The sequence below is a fragment of the Tinamus guttatus genome, unplaced genomic scaffold, assembly GCF_059628265.1.
Source record: "Tinamus guttatus ecotype Peru unplaced genomic scaffold, ASM5962826v1 Tinamus_guttatus_pri_ptg000459l, whole genome shotgun sequence".
Taxonomy (NCBI): Eukaryota; Metazoa; Chordata; class Aves; order Tinamiformes; family Tinamidae; genus Tinamus; species Tinamus guttatus.
In genome coordinates, this window is record NW_028288993.1 from 1,058,081 (window position 1) to 1,078,415 (window position 20,335).

The 20,335-nt window shown below is 53.9% G+C and overlaps 1 protein-coding gene and 1 pseudogene across 2 annotated transcripts in view; both read right to left on the minus strand.

Annotated features, from left to right (window-relative positions):
* Positions 1-9,175: 9,175 nt before the first annotated feature.
* LOC148593077 (uncharacterized) lies at positions 9,176-12,613 on the minus strand (annotated as a pseudogene).
* A 3,510-nt stretch (positions 12,614-16,123) lies between these two features.
* Positions 16,124-20,335, minus strand: part of OSBP2 (oxysterol binding protein 2) — a 113,743-nt gene continuing 109,531 nt past the window's right edge. For both annotated transcript variants that reach the window (XM_088532313.1, XM_088532314.1), the window contains 5 exons: positions 19,600-19,703; positions 19,022-19,117; positions 18,344-18,528; positions 17,167-17,387; positions 16,124-16,920 (listed from right to left, as the gene is read on the minus strand). In XM_088532313.1, the coding sequence (XP_088388439.1) occupies positions 16,778-16,920; positions 17,167-17,387; positions 18,344-18,528; positions 19,022-19,117; positions 19,600-19,703 (749 nt within the window). In that variant the 3' untranslated portion in view covers positions 16,124-16,777. The remainder of the gene's footprint in view (positions 16,921-17,166; positions 17,388-18,343; positions 18,529-19,021; positions 19,118-19,599; positions 19,704-20,335) is intronic.

Sequence of the window (20,335 nt, forward strand, 5' to 3'; positions counted from 1 at the left end):
AGAGGGGACCTGAGCAGTGTCTAGAAGTACCTCAAGGGAGGCAGTGAGGAGGATGGGGCCGGCCTCTTTTCACTGGTGGCCACCGACAGAACTAGAGGAAACGGCCGGAAACTGAAACACCAAAAATTCCACAGAAACTTAAGGAAAAATTTCTTAACAGTGAGGGTGACAGAGCACTGGAACAGGCTGCCCAGAGAGGTTGTGGAGTCTCCTTCTCTGGAGATCTTCAAAACCCACTTGGACACAGTCCTGTGCCACGTGCTCTAGGTGACCCTGTGTGTGCAGGGGGGTTGGAGTAGGTGACCTCTAAAGGTCCCTTCCAACCTTAAGCATTCTATGATTCTATGAAAGAGAAGGCGCAGGAGGATGGGTTTGAGGAGCTTTTCCTTCCATCTGAACTAATAACCACCTCCAGAGTCAATGGGAAAAGAGAGATGCCTCAACAAGAGATTTCTCTCTCCAAGATATCTACTCCTGCAACACACCTGCAAGAAGTACCAGCTCCTGCTGTATTAAACTGGCAAGTCCTTTTTGTCCCACAGCAGAAAAACAAAGGCTATTCCTGGACCCAGCAATGGAAGAGCTGGGAACTCTGCCCATTGCCTTGCACCCTTCATGCCTCTGAGCACACACTTTATCTGGTTTATAGAAATAAATTAATGCAGGAGGGCAACGAGGGTTCACCGCTAGCCTGGCCAGCAAGCTGAGAGCAGAAGAGACAGCTCAAGGGAGAGAAGAAATCCTCATCGCCATGTGCTGCCCGTGCCACGTTTGCTATTGCTCCGCATCCGCCTCTGAACGCCAGCTGGATTGCAACAGCCGCGCTGAGAAGCATTATCCTAAGAGCTGAGGAACAAGATGGAGTTAAAGCCATAGATGGGGGAACATCATATAATTTACATTATTCATCAGCCACAAAAGTGCACAAAGCGAAGCTGGTGAATGCAAAATGCTTTCCTCACTTCTATTCCTGGAATAGACTTTCTTGTATGCAAGGCACAGTAGCAACTTGGATTAGACTAGGAATAGTTTGGAAATAAAACTGTGACCAGAAGAAGTTTGAATCTCCATCATCCAGAGCCACTTCTTCATGAAGACAGGCCCTCCATGAGAAGAAGGATGTCTGAGATCTGAATCTCCATGGAGCATCCCACAAAAGCCTATGCTCCTTTTTTTCTGTGCGACTCAAAGCCTTGCAGACATCCTTGCACAGCTCCTGCTGCCATCCCCCTCCTCGGAAAAGCGGGTAGTGATGAACATACCTGCTGCATCTAAAGAACCAGCAAATGTTTAAAGAATCGACAACTCCTGCCATGAAAACTCCACCTCAAAAGCAAAGTTAATCATGGTTCATCTTCCACTTCACGTGCCTCTGGCCTTCTGCAGAACCACAACCATCACAGTCATAGCAAAGGGATGAGCCTCAACCAGGGAATCCCATCGCTCAGATTTCTGTGACCGAAACATTGCTGTGATAACTTGAAGAGGTTTGGAAGCCATTTCTGCAGCAGGCTTTTTGCTAAAGAATGAGCCAAATTCTTTAGCTTTTTGCTAAAGAATGCCACCAAATTATTCATATGCTTCCACCAGTAAGGTCAGAGTATAGTTTGCTAGGACATTTGTTGGGCCCTGCAAGTCTCTGGTTTTTAATTGAAAGCTCTTCAGATAAAAAGCAGCATGCACTACAGTCCTCACTGTAAAACTTGAAATTAAAAAAAAAATATGAAATAGCTTCAGCAAGGGATTGATTCTGTGTCTTAAGCAATTTTGGAAACCTCTCTAATCCAATATCCCTGAAATAAAAACATCATGAAAAATACTTTTCTTTTAATTGGAAAGAAGGCATACAGATATTTCAATTTTCAGTCCCTCTTTTCCCATGAAAGGAGGCGTAGTAATGAAGTACTGCAACGAATTCTCATTTTTGCCACCACACAGGGTGAAACTCTCCTTGGAATTTCTCTTGCAAATTAAAAACAGTATTTTCTCCAGTGAGATGTGTAAAGACTGAGAAACAGGCTTCTCCTTATCAAAATTAAATGAGAGGTTCTAAGCAGAAAAATTTCCTCATCATTTTTTTTCATTAAGCAACTTGGGCTTCCTGCAATGAAACCCATACGGGTCCATGCAAGCCTTGTAATCCCAGTTGCAGAGGAAATACCTGTCATAGCTCAGAATTTCTACTTTGACAGCTTGTGCAGGAGGAAATGGAAGACGTTTCAGTACAGTGTAAGATGGGGCAGGCTATGAAATCCCTGGGAAAGTTTCTCCCGTGGGGACTGGTCCTCCGTGTGGCACAACTTGCAGAGACAAGAGCCACGCGGGACCCAGTGTCCCACAGCAAAGGTGGCAGAGAAAGGAGAGGGAAGCGGCTGCTCCCAGGTGTTTAAGGAGGTTGTTGGCCTGGCTGAGGCACTGGAGCAACACCCAGAACTGCACCTAAGATTGTGCGGGGGGAGATGAGTGCTCCCATAAAACACCATCTCTAAAGCATCCTCCAGCAGGGAGGGATGCATCACCAGTACCACAGAAAAAGCCAGCAAGAGCTGCATTAATAAGAAACTGGTCCGGTTTCTGCAAGGAGGGCTCTCTCAGCCCCTACTCAGAGCCTTCATACTTTATCCTGATCCTTTTTCAGCATTCCTGCCCAATCCCTGGCACTTGCTCAGACAATCCGTTCATCCATCTTATTAACAAGGGTGACAACTGGGCTTGGCAGGTGCCTCTGTGCAACCCCAGGCTGCAAACAAGAGGTACCACATCCTCTGCGCCCGGAGGACGGGGGAGCTGAGATCCCGATTTCACGGGATCCTGTAGCCTCCCCCCGACTCCGTGACTCCAGCCAGCGCTCCCAGCCCAGCACCTGAGCCCGGAGCCCGCATTCCCCTGCCCAACCCACCTGAAATCTTCAGAGGTCAGCAGCCCCACTGTGAGTGCTTTAACGGAACAGGACCCGGGGTTTGTTGTGCCAGCATGACACTCCCTGGGAGATCTAGCCTGGGATGTTGGAGCACTGAATTTGCTTAAAACAGGAGACGGGTGCTCATCCCACTTACTTGAACTGCACATTCCCAGCAGCCCTCCCCTCCACAGGGTGCTCCAGCCCCTTGCTCCCACAGGGAGCCCCAGCCAGCCTGTCCCATGGTGGCCTCGCGGGTCTCAACGCAGGGCCCAGCAGGCTAAGGACGTTTCTGCGCATCCGGCTGCTCCCAGGCCCATGTAAACAGGCTGCCACAGCCTCCCAGCAGTGCTCCCTGGCAGCGCCTGAAATGCATGTGGAGATGAAAGGAGTACTCAAGTTTTCAACAAAATTTTGTCTCCCTTTGTCATGCTTAAGCTGTCTCCAAACAGACAAGCAGATGTCTAGGACTAAAGCATTTATTCTGCTAGAAGATATTATAAAGGAAGTTTATTTTGACAAATCTCTCACATGTTCCTCCTTCCCAAAATCACACTCCTGCCAGCTTTGCTCTAAGCACCCTGGTTTGTTCTGAGAGCGCATCCAAAAGGGATGACACTGACAACACAGCACCCATTGTGTCCCTCCACATACACACTTGCATCGAATGGAATCCAAGTAGAAATATAGATTTGTTTCCCTTCAAATGCCATGCTGGCAACAGCACCTTGTATTTAATACCAAAAGCAGAGAGTCTAACAACTAGCTGCTGTCAAAAACAGAGGTTCAGCTACCCCTCTGTCTCCCTGTCCTTAACTACCTGCTCTTCCTGCTCACTCACTTTGGTCCAGGTTGGTGGAGATGATTCCTGGTTAACTCCATGGAAAATCAGATAAGCAATACAGAGGGGATAACCTGTTAGCCGCTGGGAATGAGCAGGGGCACAACTGCTCTGGGCAGCAGAGGGAGCTGGAAAAGGATTTCCCCTTGTTGATAATACTGAGCTGTTAAGAGTACCCAGCTATGGACCACACTCAGTATCAAGCGCAGCCCCCTCACAGACCAGTCAGGTTCTCTGAGTTGCTCATGCTGGTGGTCTTTGCCTGCAGCTCTTGCATGCAGCTCTGGATTTGATGCAGGACGTCCAGGGGCCTGAAGTTTTGCCGTTGGACGCAGGGCACAGTGCTTGAGAATGGGGAAGATGTGGAGCAGAAGTGTGGATATTTGCTGTGTCTCTGTGTGAGAAAGGCAAGAGCAAACTCATCACGAAAGGGGCAGTAGGAGGACCTGGTATGGAGGAGATCAGAACTGGGTTGGTTCTCAGACATGTCTCTGGGTCCTCATGAGCTCAGACCCTGCAGTGGAGATCAGTTGTGGGGGGCAATTGCACCAAATGGCTGCATCTGCCTGTGCTTATCATGATATCTGGGGAGCCATGATACACATTGCACAGATAATGATAGATAGGTGCCCAGAGCTTTGAACAGCATCCCAGAACCCCAAACTTCAGTTCTTCCTGCTGAAGGAAGGGACCGTCACTAGACAACAGTAGGGATTTCTAGGGAAGAGCAGGCCAAGGAAGGACAGTGCCAGCCACACAGCCTGCTGGACAGGAGGGCTGGGCATCCCTGTAGGTCTCTGCTATCCCAGCCAGAGCAAACCGTCCTGCAAGCAGCCACCAGAAGCCCCTGAACTCACCCAGAGCCTTGCAAGGGCCAGGGCAGCTTTGGATCGGGAAGTGGAGCACTCACCTGGACCAACTGCTCCCTCAGGGCTCTTGGACCTGCCTCCTTCTCCATGCACATCCTCTCTTGTAGCTGCCTCAGCTCACGCTCCTGCATGTGGATGAAAACACAAGCATTTGCCTGCAGTCTGCATATGGGGCTCTGAGTGGAAAGACAGCCGTGGACAGCCTCTCTCTCTAGCACACATCTCCACCTCCTCTCATGTCCTGCTGGCAAGCTCCAAGGATGAGGAAGTCTGATTCATTCAAGGCTGATCCTTGTCATGGATCCCATCTATTTCGTTGGTGCAAAGAGGGGCAGGGGGTTTTGCAGCTGGTAGAGAAGACAGAGAGTCCTCCTAGCTCCATCATCGCTCCATCCCAAGGAGCAGAAATTGTCCCATGCAGGCAGATGGTGTGAGACTGTGCAGCATAGCAGCTGCCAACCCCAATTCAATGCCATATCCATGGCCACAGCTAGATTTCTCCTTAGGACTGTTTTCCCAGCAGTGGCCCAGTGAAGATAACAGACAAGCACAGACATGGGAAGAAACAGTCTCCAGAAGTCTCCCAGGCTAAAGAAACATGACATCTGCTCCCAAGGGCTCCAGTGTGCTGTCCCACTCAACCTCCACTTTGTCAACGTTGCTTCCTTGAGCTCTCACAGTGCCCTTTTCCAGCTGTGTAGCCCAGGGAGAAGGTACAGCCCCTCTTGACCTCCCTTGGGGCTGAAGGAGGATGAATCAGGGATGTTCTCTGCTTTGGGGTGACCATAGCAGACATCGGTGCTCCAGAAACCACTGTGGATGTATGAAACCTCCTCCTTGAGGGAGGAGTGAAAACCTTCCTCAAGCTTTCCTCAAATTACCTTCTGCCTCTGAAGGTGGAGGACAGAGCACCTCTGGGCCTCCCTCTCCTGCTGCAGGTCTCTGAGATGACGCTGTATTTCCTCACTGAGGCCATGCAGGACTCGGAACGCGTGGCTGGGGGAGAGCGGAGATGAGCTGGAGGAAATGGGCTGCGTTCAGAGATGGAGAGCCAGAGTGTCTGAGGATGCCAAGGGGCTTCTCCACCAGGGAGGTCCCAGAGATGCAGGAACCTGCTACTCCACCAGCCCATGCTGGGCAAGTGTCACAGGGCTCTGGCATCCCCGTCAGGTCCGAAACGCCACGTGGTTAAGGGACTCACCCAAACGGCGCTGGCCAAGGGCTCTGCCCCACGGAGCTGTCGGGAAGCAGGTCACGGCTTGCCAGGGAGCGCCCGGCCTGGCCCGGCACCGCCGACTCCTGCCGGGAAGTTTCCCTATGTGGGGGCTGCAGGAGGTGCTGCTGCTCCAGCCGCTGCAGCCGCGTTTGCAGACAGGGGCTGTTGCAAGCCCGTTCCTGGGGGAGCAGCCACCAGATCAGAGACATCAGAGCTGCATCCACATTGCCCCAAAGCTGGCCAAGACGGGCAAAGATGAAGCCCTGCTCTGCCCTGATTCCACATGGCCTCTCCAGTAAGTGATGTTAGTCTTACAGCCATGCCGGAGCTTCATCCATCCCGTACTGACCAGGGGAAGCTTGGTTTGGCCTCAGTGCAAGCAAGGGGGTCCCTGCCTGACCCACAAAATAGGTCACGCACAGAGACTCCTTGGAGGGCATCTTCTCTGCCCTGGTGAGGCATCCCGAGCGTGGGGCACAGGGCTTGCCCCAGGAGGCACGCAACTGCTGAGTTTGGCACCCAATGCACCACATGGACCTACTGTCCTTGCACAGCCTTTCTGGAGGCTGCCACCTCTGCTGTAAATAGGGTGGAAGACCTGGATGACCTAGAGGGAACAGCACATCTGGGCTGCTGTGCTCTGCAGGTGCTCAATAGCCATGGTTTCCCTACCAAGGGAAACACCTTACTGTGCTGGGGGTGAAGATTTTCTGTGGTTGTATAGGACCAGACACGGTGTGTCCTGGCAGCTGCCCCCTGTCCAGTGCCCCTTGGGAGCTCACCCAGCTCCAGGGCACTGAGTCCTTGACCCTCCTCACATGGGATCTGGACTGTTCAATGTCACATCTCCAGATACTCCCTCTCTCTTCCCTGACCTGCTCCAGGGCTTCCTGCAGCTGCCACAGCATGTGCATCTTCTCCTTCTGCAGCAGCACGTGCAGCTCGTCCAGGGCTTCCTGCCTCTGCTGCAGGAGGTTGCGGGTACGATGCTCCAGCTCGTGGAGTCTCTGTAAGAGAAGCTGGGGTCATGCTGTCCTTTCTGTGTAACTCAAGCCCATGGCACAGGTTCAGGAACATCTGCCCAACTGCGGTCTCCACTCAGTGTACCAATGCAATTGAGGATGCCTGATATGCTCCTGGCCCTGTGCCTGGGAAAGCCAGGGCAGGCAAGTGTCTGATGCTGATCACACTGTGCAGCACCACCTCAACCTGCTCATGTGCCGGGTCTCAGTCCCTCTGGAGCAACCCTGTCCCCATCCTGGATCTGGTCACTTCTGGAGTCAGTGGCCCTTGCTAGACACTCCCCACAGACCAAGGATGACTGTCTTGTGCTAACTGCAAGGGCACAGTTCCTGCCTGCTTAGGCTTGTTCTCAAGTTATTATAATATTTTGCTGTGTGAAGCAGAGGTTGGTACCACATGTCTCTTATTATGGTGTGTATTTTAACCACGGGATAACAGCAGAGGTCTTGATCGTGAGTACAGGCTGAAAAGAAAGACCTTATGACTATAAATAGCTCAGTGATGGTCAAGTACTGGTCACTGAAGAGGTGCAGGTTGGAAAAAAATGCTTGAAGCATAACAACAGAGAGAAGCGGTGGGAAAAAAAATATCCAAGCAGTGAGATATGGTACCTGTCAGTACCTGAGACAATAACACCCTCCAGCACTACACACATGTACTGCAGGGACAGATGCCAAGTGTTGGGAACTATTCAGGAACTCAAATACCTTGTGAAAGGACAAGGTCTCACATTTGTTGAGGGGAGAATGAGTGTTATCGTGACTGCTACCCCACAACTGTGGGACTGTTGGAACTAAGAGCCCTGCCTGCTACTTCTGTCTGTCCTCAGGTGCCTGACTCTTCCTGCCTCCTCCAGGACCTTCCAAGGACCATTTGACTGTGTCTGCCTGTGGGACATAGCCTGACAAAGGACTTGCTTTCTTTTGTTGCCTCTCAGGATCCCTCCAGCAAAACCCTCGACCCGCAGAAAATCTGTGAGGACACTGACCTTCTGTAACTCCAGTTTCTCTTCCTGCAAAGCTGATGTTTTCCTTAGCTCCTTCTCCAACCCTTCCTGGCAGGCAGCACAGGCTCCCTGGCTCTGCTCCCCCAGGAGCCCACGCTGAGACCGGATAATTCCCTTCTTTTCTGCCCACCAAGTCTTTCCGTCTTCCAGGAGCCGGCTCTGGACCCAATGCCATGGACAGGAAAGATGCATTACTCTTCCCTCACAGGAGAGAGAAGCAGAGCCAGCAGCCTGGCCAGCCCAGCCTGATCTGGGCACTCTCGGCCTCTGCAGCCTCCTGTCCCTCAGCCTGGGGACACCCACCAAGACCACGTCCCACCCCAGCTGCCCGCTGATCCCCCCGCCTCCAGCTGCTCCCTCCCTTCCGCTCACGGCCATGTCTCCCAGCCCGTTTTCCAGCCTCTTTCTCCCCCATGGCCTATGGGTAGTGCTGCTGACCCCTATTTCAGGCCAGGAACCCACATTTCTCCCCAGGGGCATTTTCACTTGTAAAACGGCAGCATCTTGCTCCCATGTCCTGCCCTCCTATGGCAAGTGGGCTCCCAAGGAAGAGGGACACCTCAACAGAGTGGAGTCATCACCTCACATGTCCTTGAGCATCCTAGGGTGTCTCAGCACCAGGTCGCTCTATCTGGAGCTCTCCTGCTTGGTCAGCAGGAACGGTCACTCAAGCAAGGATGAGAGTTGACTTGTTTTCATTAGCAACAAGTCCCTGCTCCAAAACACAGTGTCTCTCCCATGCTGCAGATGGATGCTATGAGCTGTGGCCTATTCTGGAATTATTCTTTGGGCTCCTGTGACAGACTCTGAAGCCCTCACTGTGCCCCAGCATGGGGTGGGAAGAAGGTCATGTGCACTCATCTTTGCAAGCAGAGCCATTGACTGGCCCAGGACAGCACCTTGTGGTCTAGGCCGGCTTCCAGCCTCTTGTGTTGTGACCAGGGCTTGGCCGCTTTGCCTGGGCTCCAGGTCCACCTCTCTGCACTGCTGCTCCTCCAGCGGCTGCCCCCGCTGGATGATGGCTCCTTGTAGGTGGCCATGGTCCCACGGTCCCCAGAGGAGTTGAGGCTGCACATCCAGGGGGCTCCTGCTTCTGTTTGGGAAAAAAACAGCATGTGTGTGCAGTGAGGGGAGCCCAAATACCACAGACAAAACCCAGGAGTGACTGGGAAACTTAGGGATGTCCCAATATCAGCAAGGCCCAGGAGCCTGTGTACAGCTCACAGCACCCTCCAGGACACCCAGCCTGGGAAGAGGGTCTGCAGCCCAGCCAGGACCTTTTCCCACCTCTGCCCACAGGCCACGCACCCAGAGGTGGCCCCTAGCTCGCCCCATCCTCCTCCAGCAACGCCACAGATATCCTTGGCCTCCTAGGGCCAGCCCAAGACTCACGATGTGCCCAGGACTGAGCCCTCCTCGACCTGTCTCCAGCTCCTTCCACGTCCACATCAGTCACAGCAAGGGCACTGGCTGCTTCAGACTGTCTCCAGCCAGCTGGTGGGTCCTGCTGCCTTGACCTCACAGGCTTGCTCATGCAACGCCATCTGGTCCCAGCACCACCATCCCCTGGAAAATTGCTGTCTGCAGAGAGCGAGGCTGGGGGCACCGGGACTCCTGCACGCCTCCTGGTTGAGCACGCTCTCACGTTAGCTCCATGCAGAGTCCATCCCTGTCACAAAACAAATTGACTCAGGAGGCCATAGGCAGGTTCAGAGAGGTGCTCAGGCCGAGGTCTGAGTCCCTCCTCGGAGGGCAGCAATGGGTCTGTGAGGGCAGCCACGATGGTGCCAAGGTCCCGTCTTGGACAGGCTCAGAGCTCTTTGTCTAGGCCAGTGCTCCCTGTGCCTGTCCCAGGCTCTGGTCCTGCCGGCAGAGGTTCTGGAGCTCTCTGGGGATACCCAGCGCTCAGGTCATCACCAGTGAACCTGCTGCCCAATGGACCTTTGCTGAAGCATGGAGCCCAGTGGGGGCTCCTTCTGGCCCACACTCACCTGCTCAGAGGGGGCTGGTGAGGGAGCCCCCCTCCCTGGGGAGCTGCCTGGCTCCATGGCTGCAGTCACAGCCCTGCTCTGGCTCAGTCGGGATATCCTCCCTCCCAGAGACTCCAGGCTTTGCCGCCTCATCAGCGATGGAGAAGTGCTCTGTGACGGACAGCCCAGCTCCACCTCCAGCTGCCATGGGACATCCTGGCTTCTTCCTGTGGAGACCAAGGACTCATCCTGGCCAGCATCACGGTCCTCAGCGGAGCAGGAGATGCCATTGCCTCCCTCTGGGACATCCCTTCCATGCCCGCTGCATACTGAGAAGGGCTCCTCTTCCTCATCCTCGGACAGCACCAGGGGCTCAACCATCCCCTCCCGAAACCTGACAGCAAAATCTTCCGTGCAGACAGAGCTGGAGCTGCTCCGACTGGCTTCACCCTGCAGGTTTTCAGCCTTGGCCACAGGGTGTTCTTCCAGTTCTGTGCAGGAGAGTAGAGAGCCATGAGTCTCTTTGATATCCCCATGAGGAATGGCGCAGGATGGGAAGGAGCACTCCCATCCAGCTGAATCCGAACCACCTTGGAGGTGTTGACAACATCTGCCCTCACAGGGACCATGTCCACCTTAGCTCTGGTCTTCACCTGACTCGCACCCGCATGAGAGAACGGGTGTGGGACATTTGATGTGTATCTGAGACAAGGTACCAAGGGCATCTAAGGCAGAAGCCAGGAGCTGGGCCAGGCTGTGAACCTGAACAGGAGCAGGTTTTGCTTCCAAAACGTCAATCTTGCTTTGGTCAAGGTACTTTTCACCCTTGTGGGTCCGAACACAATTCCAGCCTGTCACAGCAGTGCAGCTCAGGGATAAGGCACACTGTAAAGGGAGTTCATACAGATGGAGCTGCAAGCTCTACCACAGCCTAAGATGGTGTTTCCTTAAAGCAAGGTCTCAGACAACACATCTGAGAAGTGAAAAATATCCCAATACAGAAAGAATCTGCTCAGAAAGGACATGCCTTAGCTGAAATGGTATCTATTAATGGTTCCATGATGGAACCATGCTGGGAAAAACAAAGTTGCCTGAAGTGAGAACCCTTCATTCCAAACTGCCCCTTTGAGGGAATCCCTCATCCCTCAGACTACCACAAAAGCCCCATTACTCCCTCTTTCAGCAATGTTTCTACTGCAGCCACAGGTACCCAGGATACAATTCTGCACTGTAGCATCTGCATTATGTTTTGTCTCTGTGATGCTCCATTGTTTTGTTTAAACTGTGGCAGCTGCAAAAATCTCCATCTGTGCATCCTTCCATCTCCTTCCCAGGGAGATATCTACCTCTGCAGAAGGGTTTGGACTGTGCATCCTGCAGAGGGTCTGGGGAAGCAGAACAAGCCCTGAGAAGTCAACCCATGTGCCTGCAAAGAGCTCTGTAGTAACTCTTCAGAGAGTTCAAGAGCCAGTAACTCTTCATATCCTGGTCCCTTACAGGGATGATCCAGGCTGCTCCTGTGATGCTCAGAGTGGCCCGAAGCAGAACAGCAGCTTGTCCCTAGAGAAATGCTCCAGGACATGCTGCAGCAGAATGCAGAGCATGCTGAGCTGGCACAGCCCCAGCTCCATCCCCTGCCAGCAGCTGCTCTGGTCACCTCTTCCTGCATCACAACAGGAGGGCTGAGACAGGAGGCACTGCCAGAAGAAGCCACACTCACCAGCTGGCCAAGGCACATCGAAGGAGGTGTCAGAAGAGACATTGTGATCTCTGTTGCCCAGGACTTGCACACCACGGCTCTGCCACTGCAGAAAGGAGAGAGAAAACAGCGGGGACTGCAGGTTACTGCAGCCCTTGGTGACTGAGCAGGACCACGTGCTTTCAGAACCCGTCCGTGCACTGGAAGGATGAGACGTGGCAGGAGCAGCACAACATTAGTGTTTCATCGTGTCCCAGGCTGTCCCCCAGCCCTCTCACATGTCAGACTCGTGCTGTGACCCCCTTGGTGTGGTGCCCATCCCGATCACCCGCACCTGCCTGAGCTGGGCATCGATGGAATCCAGGACATGGTCACAGTGCTCTTTTGCCCAGGAGCCCACAAGCCCACGCTGCTTTTCTGCATCTAGAAGAAGAAACAGAGTGTGGCCAACGCAGAGCATCACAGATCCTTAAGCCCTGGGGGTCTGAAGCCCTCCTTGCACAGGGAGCTGGGCGCACCAGCTGGAGACCACCTCTGCACTAGGGATGCTGCTCTCGGCAAGCCGCCGGGCTTCACTTCAGCACAAAACTGGCGTCAGGGGCCTCTCCTCGTGGGGCCGGGGTTGGTGCGTGCACACGCAGGAGGTGCGTGATCCACAGGCACCTCCAGCGAGCGGAGGCACCGCCGGGCGCGGGCAGCCTCGTGTGACCCTCCTGGCAGACACCTGAGCAGGGAGGCGGCTCCGAAGCTCGGGCTCCCCCTCGTCCTTCCTTCCCTTGCCCCGCAGACACGAGCTGCCCCTCCAGGACCCACCTGCCCAGCTCAACTCCTGCAGCGCCGGCAGGCCCGGAGGGGACGGGACAGGCCGAGGGGCCTGGGGCTGACCCACAGGTTTAGGCCACGCGTGACCCTTACCGCTCGTCGCCAGCCGCTCGCTGTGGCCGCTGTGCGCAGCCTCCTGCAGCTCCATGTCCAACACGCGGCCGAGGCGCCGGCACCGCTGCTGCCCCGGGCCCGGCCCGCAGTGCAGCCAGGCCGTGCGCGCCGCCCGCGTCCGTCGCCGGGCAACGGCGCCGCCAGGCCCCGGCATGTCCCGGCCTGCCCGGCCATGGCCGCGGCCCCGCCAGCCTCCCCGGCCGTCACCGCCTCCCAGTCCCTCCATGACCATCCTCACGCAGGAGCCGTCCCGGGACACCCTGCCCTGCACCACCTCTCCCAACCTTCCTCCCTGCGCCTCCTCCAGAGGGTTCCCCTGGACAACCTCCTCCCCAGGCCTCCTTCCCTGGACAACGTACACCACCAGCCATCTTCCTCGGACACCTTCCTTCCCAAGGCTCCTTCCCTCTTCCGTCACTTTCTTACCTGCAAAACCTCTTTTCCCTGAATAACATCCCCTGGGCCATATCCTCCCTTGGCCATCTCTTCACCTGGGCCACGTCCTGTCCCTCTTCCTCCTGTAGGTCACCTCCCCTTGTCAGCTCCCCTGTCCTCCCTAGGCCGCCTCTCCAGGACCTCCTCTTCCTCTCGCCTTCCTTCTGCCTATGTCCACCTCCCAGCTCCTCTTCCCACTGCTATTCCCAAGGATCTCACCTCCACCCACCATGCGCCAGGCTCTGCGTGTGCCAGGAGCTTGCAAGGCTCTGGATTCATCCCGGGCTTCCCAGCTGCAGCTCCATGGAGCAAGTGAGAACAGCACTGCGCATTTCAAAACTCCCGAATCCAAGTTTTATTACTGTGTCAGAGAAGAGGAATCACTCACAATATATTGTTCAAAAGAAATACATTCAATAGCATTTACAATAGAATGACATTAAAATCCTCCGGAAGGAAAATAGAAAGACTAGGACATGGTGCTCAGATTAAGTGTTGCCACTAGATGACCTCTGGAAGATACAACAGTTTTTTTTTAAATTAATCTAAAAAATGTGGGATTTCTTTCCTGGGGGTGTTCCTAGCACTCCCCTGGGCTCTGCTACGCTGTGCAGTGTTTGTGATGGTGACTCTAGAAGGATGCATTTACTGGAGGTACTGAGGTTGCCAACCCCTCCTGAGCCACGTTTCACTCCGCTCCTTCCCTAACTGCAGGAACACACGTATCCCCGTGAAGGGACAGCCAGTGCAGGCATCTCCCACCTTTCCAAGCTCTTGGTTAATGCCTGTGTAGACAAAATAAACAGGGAAAATAAGGCATTTTGAAAAGCTAGGCTTCCAGAGCATTTTATAAAACTGAACCAGACCTGGCCGGGATTCCAGGTGGAGAAGAACCTCCCCCATCTCTCCTGCTTGAGGGAGGAGGACTCTACACTTGATTTTTCTTGTCTTTATAAACCAAATTAGAGTAGCATAGGGAAGGGTTAGTGCAGAGCATCTGCCGTTGCCCCAGTTGTGTGAATGGCGGTGTCCAAAGAAGAAGATCTAAATGCCCTGGAGACAGGACACTCGACGCTCTCCTGACAGGCTAGATCCCACCTGCTGAATGCCATTAGTGGAGCAATTTGGAAAACTTAAGCGCTTCACTGGCTTTAATGAGCCATAGCCAAACCATGGGGACACGAAACCGTGACGGGGCCAGGCCTGGCTGCCTGCACCACCCAGCCCAGCACTGCAGGGAGCCAGGCCGGAGCGTCGGGCTCCTGAGCCTGGTGTCTACTGAGAGACCCGAATTCAAACCCCTAATTTCTAGGCAGAAATGATCTTTCTCGAGAGAACACCTTACGCAGATGTCTGCATCTGGCTCTGGCGCAAAATGTTACTTCTCTACTTAAGCAATTACTCAATCACCATTACTGCTACATACCTACCTCCGGGACGAGCCTACGGAAATATAATATCGTACTCATACTACAAAAACTCAGACAGTTGCTTCTGTCTTCATTATTTTTTTCATCTATTATGTACCATATAAATTTAAGCAAAATAATTTTATATATATTTTTATATATATATAAATTAGAAGCAAATAAATAAGATTAAAGGGTACATTGCAACCAGTGGGTATTGCCACTCCAATAGCCACTCACTACCGTTACATCGTACAAGGTCTATATATACTGTACACATAGGTATGTTGTAAATAGCAGGTGCTGTAATGGAGGTGCTCTAAGAGAAGGTGACCAAAAGGAGACTGATGGTTTAGGAATCTGATTGCATAAATGTCCCATGTGCAGCCTGGGTTTTCCAGTTACCATTGCCTCTAAGTTCATTATTGCTAATTATCTTCCAATGTGGATGTGACACTCCAGCTTCAAGTGGCCTCTGACCCACGGGAGGGGGCAGTCAGTATGATATGATGTGGATCCGGAGAAGAAGACATCAAAAATGAAATCCAGGGAGGCAAACACAAGTGTCCAGGTCTCCTTGATTCCCTCTGATTCAGCAGGACTTGCTGGGCCTGTTCTCTTCCGGGTCCTGCCACTTGCCTCCCTCCACTTCTGAACCAGCATTTAGGGACCAGCTATTCCTGCGTGAATGCCCTGTGTCCAAGAATCACTCACTTCTGCTCCTCACTGATCACTTGCAGAGCTTATTCAGCTCTTCCTGGGGTGAATTGCTGATGTGGGACTTCCTCATACATGTTCTCAAGCTGCTGCCAAGCAGGACTCACGAGAAGGCAAGGACAGAGGCAGAAGAGAGGCTCCCAAACAGCCCGGGGTTCTTCCAGATGGATACTGAGCTGAATTCAGCCTGAAATTTCCTCCTGAGACAGCCCCGGGGCTCTGAGGTGTTGGGAAGATTCCCCATGAAAATGGGAACAGCAGAGGCACAGGGTTTGCTGTGGGAATCTCCCACCACTCCAGGGAGGAAGCAAAGCCTCTGCCTGCTGCATCCAGGGCTCCATGGGGAGAGGGGTAATTTAGTTATGACTCAAAATTTCTCCTTGGAGAAATATTACTGCAGGGAGGAGAACTATCACACCCGGGGAGGCTCAGAGCCTGGCCTTGCTGGCACCAGGCAGCAGAAGCCTTCCAGGAACTGACCCTCAGCCCTGGAGCCTGTGACCAGGCGCATCTGGGGACTGTCTAACTTACTGGAGAAGACATCAAGATGTGAGTATAGACCCAGGACAAAGGTTTCCTGCACAGAGCCACCCACCCCTGTGCCAGCAGCATGTGCAGGACCCTGCCAGCAGGCGGGTTCCCCGTCACCGGCTCCATGGGAGATCTCTCCGTCCGAGCAAGCAGTGCCACCTTCTCCTCGCTCCTCATGCCTCTCCCTCAGGATGACCCTCCTACCTGGCGTCAGTCATATCTCAAGAGGGAAACAGCCTGGAAAGCCCCTGCATGAAGCTGCAGCCTCCCGCGGCCACCGGGCCCCGCTGCAGAGACGTGGAGGAGAACGTGCTGGTATGGTGGCCCCAGTGTCACAGAGCGTGTGCTGGTCTACAAACTGCTCTCACCTCCTCTGACCTCGCCAGCTCGGTATCAGCCTGGTGATACATTTTCCCGGCCTCAGCAAGAAGCTGTTTCCTCTCAGGATACAGCTGCAGGAAAGCCAAACCAAGTGTGGCCCCAATCACCCTCACAAAGCACCGTGTTTACCGTGACTAAACACTGCCGACTGATGGGAAACTGCTCAGTGTGCTTCTCTTTTTTAAAAAAAAAAAAAAGGAAAAAGAACGAAAAAAAAAAGGTCACCAGCTGAAATGTCTTGATTGGTATTGCTGGGATCACAGGACACAGCAGGAGCTACCGAGAGGATCCAGGATCAAGCGCCTCAGCCACAGTCCCTGGAGGCAGTTTTCTGAGCAGGGCTCAGAGAGTTGCTTGTGTCTTCAAAGGAACCTGAACTAGGAGCAGATTAAAAAAAAACCCATAAAGTCCACACACAAATGGTGAAAATAAAAATGTCAAAGGAAGAGCTCACACAAACGTACGGCATCCCCACAACGCGAGCATCTTTGGAAGTCGACGTCTCAACCAACACAGCTGAGGCGCTGAGAGATATAGGCAGCAACTCCTGATAGCAATAAATATGTCAGGCTAAAAATCAACCAGATTCAATGTGTCTTCATTCCTAATTAGTAGCTGAAAAAAACACCATAAGAAAAAAGAAAGAAAAAAAGAATGCTATTTACTAGTGCGTAAAAAAATAGGTTTGGAATCCCTGTTTAGATTTTCTCTTCAAATTTCTGCATGTATGGAGTCTCTGTATGTGTTTCTTTGCAGCAGGACGCTGCCAGCATGTCCTCACTGTCCCTCTGTCTATCCTGGTGAAGAGAGAGGCCTGAGGTTGGCCCCAGAGCAAGCAGAGCAGCTCAGAAGATGTCAGGGCACATACTCCAGTCCTGCCTGTCCTTGGCCTCCCAGTATCCACCTTTGTAAACGCAGATCAGCTCCCCCGTCATGGGATCCACCTTCCGCTCAAACCACAGTGGGATGTAGCCTTCATAGTCCTTGCCTGTGAAGCAGAAAACTCAGGGTTAGGGGTGGTTTTACCTCTGCCGTAAAGTTCTGCATAACTTCACCAGGGCCCTAAGGGTGGCCATGCCCAGGGCATCGGTCAGTGAAGGGTCTCTCCTCCACCCCAGCACTGGAGCCCCTTCAGGCTACTCAATTCACTTGCTTTACCCTCAGTTTGACAGCCAAGGGCACTGGGATCTCAAAGCAGCTCTGATTATCCCCTCGCCATCCCAGAGCATCTCACCTTCCTCCAGGGCTTCCACGGCCTCGGCCTCCCGCCTGCGGCGCACGGCGCGCTGCTTCTCTTCGAGGCGCTGCTTCTCCACGTTGGCCTCGTCCCACCGGCCGCTCTCCATGAGCCGCTGGTCGGGTCTCAGCCGGCTGTCCGTGGGGGCCACTCTCTCCTCAGGCTCATTCAGGGTGAGGGCCAGGTCAGAGAAGAAATACATGTTCTCGGCGTTCTCCCTGGACACAGAGAGCCCACACAGGGACATGAGAGAAATATTCTGATCCCCAAAGCACATACAGAAGGCCTTTTGGAGAGTCCTGTCTCCCACCACCTTATTGGAGATGCCAGCGAAGCCTCTCCTGGACTAATCCTGCCACATGGCCTCCCTGGGCAGCACAGACACCTGCTCCATGTGAAGATGAACTACAGCGCCACACGGCTAAAAACTGGTTGGGTGGGAGCAAGGCTGGATGAGGAGGGACGTGAGCAGGAGAACAGGAACGACAAGAGAGGGTTGGCCCCCAGATGGCTCAAGCAACCGATGTGACAGGATGGCTAATGACTTGCCAGGGAAGCAAAGTGGCCAATGCTGACCCATGGCAGGGTCGGCAGTCAGCAGAACCAAAACTCAAACCTACCCTGTGTCTCTGGTTACCCGAGTAAAAAGCCATATGCAGAAGCCTCTCAAGGTCAAGGAGGACAGCAAAGAGCCAGAGCTTGTCGCGGTGCATTTGAACGGCCTGGTGGCTGTGGGCACCTCGACAACGGCTTCGCTGCCAAACACCAACCAAGCCAGGCCAAATGTGAAGTGCAGGGCCAAGCCCTGTGAGTACTGTGAGGGTTTCCCTGCTCTGCAAAGCAGCACACCGATCACTCGGTGACGCTCGTTTCCAGCCGTGCTAGTATTCACCTTCCCTCGCAGAGACCACGCAACCTGCTCTCCCATCCTGGCACACGCTCATAACCCAGGAAAAGCCACGCAGTCACACAAATCCCAGTCCCTTTCCACTGTCCCCAGGCCTTCACAATAACCCCCTCCAGAGCCCTTCTCTGCCTCGGGCTTGTTTGCACGTTACAGGGCCATACCTTTACGCCTGGCTCATTTTGCCCATTGCTGTAACAAGGAGAGTGTTTAACAGGAGGAGCTCTGCAGCCCAGGCCCCACCACCCTGCTCCTGAGGACGTCACTTACGGAAGGGGGTATTTCTTCCACAGGACCTTTGGAGACAGGGTCTGGTAGACAGTTTTCTGCTTGCCTTCCGAGCTGGTGCTGCCGTGGCTGCTCTGCACTATCTTGGAGCACTCCATCTTCTCATCCCATGTGCCAGACATGACGTAGTGGGCCTTACCATCAGCATCAGTCACCACCCCTGTCACCTGGCAGAAGGAGAGGGGAAATTGCGGACGGCTCTAGTGGCATTTGAAAGTACCCACAGGGCAAGGAGATGGGCAGGGAGCCAGAACACCCTTTGGGCAGCTCAAAGCAGCTGGACCCGGTGATTCAACCAGGGCTGTAGCATCCTTGTACATGAGGAGAGACATCAGCTGCCCCCAGCACAAGGAGAGCAAGGCCCACCCTGATGCAGCCCCTGCGCTTGGGTCTCCAACCCATCCAACCCTTTCCAGGGCTCACACAGCCACTTGGCTGGTGCTGCAGCTCCAACACAGAGCCCAGCAGAGCCCAAACACAGCTTGACACAGCCATGCCCTCCCAGGCCCTGCCGTGACCTCCCTCAACAGAGCTCCCACCCACACGGGCTTCATCCCGCCGTGCTCAGCCCCACAGGCTCTGGCCTGGCCCAGAGAGTAGAGCCAGGCCTCGCCACGTGCAAGGCTGCTACAACGAGCAGGGATATTGTGGGACACGTACCTTCCGGGGGACATCTCTGGAGAAGTAGCTGTAGGGGGTAAATTTCAGCTGGCATTTATCTTTTGACTTATGGTTAACAATCTCTATTTCACCAGACTAGATAAAAGACACAGAATCACAGGCAGTGAGAGACTTTGCAAGGAGACAAATGAGGCATTAGTTGTAGTTTGTGCAGATACAAATGAACATGACCTGCAGCACTGCTGCTCTTCCCGACTCCAGAGGCTGGAGCAGTGACATTGCGGCAGCGCCACGGAAGGAGAGGAGACACTGGCAGCTCCTGCCAGCCCCATGGCTCTCCAACAGCCGCCTGCTCTGTTTGCAAGAGCAAAACCTGTTGTGCCTCAGATCTGGTCATATGTGGCCAGCTGAACCACCCTGCTCCAAGGAGCTGCTGGCTTCGGAAAGAGCCATCGGGAGCTCCGAGCAGCATTCCCCCCACCTTATGAGGGAAACACAGCTTCCCATCATGGCAGGAATACTGTCTGGAAGTCAAGCATGAAGGAAGTGTCCTTCTAGTCCCCCTGCCCTTGTCCTGGAGCCAGACAAGACCCAGACAGGCACCCACAGCCACTAACCTGGTCAATCCAGAGCTTGCCCACGATGATGTTGTGAACGGTGGAGGTGACTTTCCTCCAGACGTAGTGATTCCCGCTGGAGTGGAACTCGAGGTGGATGGCGCCTGCAGAGAGCGCAGGGCTCAGCGCAGGCAGCAGGAGGGACGGCGCAGCTCCCCGGGGCACAGGGACCCGCCAGCACCGCGCTCGCCCTCAGAGCCCACCCGGGCCCCATGCCCATTGCCCAGGCCCAAACCTCCTCTCAGCGGCTGAGACGCAGAAGGAGGTTTCATGTCTCCAGGCTCAGTTCCTACTCAACGCTGCTCAGCACGGAGTGCATGGTGTGTCCCGCAGGCAGCGCAGCGTCATGCCGCCTCCCTCCCTCGCCGTGCTGCGTGTTCTGCCAGTCTAGTGAAGCTGCGATATCTGCAAAGCCCTGTGCCCCCTTCCCTCCCCTCAAAAGCTCTCATTTTAAAAGTAAATTAGAAATCTGCTGCTTGGTTGACTGCTTAGTGCCATGACACAAGCGAGGCACCCTCAATGCTAGCATAGCTCTGGCATGGCTAGTGTAGCTCATGTTTACAACCAGCAGCATGAAGATCTGCTTGGGATATAAAACATCCTTTCTGGTTTGAGGCTCTATTTGCTTCTAATTACCTGGGATTCCCTCACTGATTAAGCTGAGATGCTCTAGACAGCCCAGCCACGGTCTCAGCTGCGTGTGTGCCCGTGGGATCAGCACGTCGGGGTAACCTCC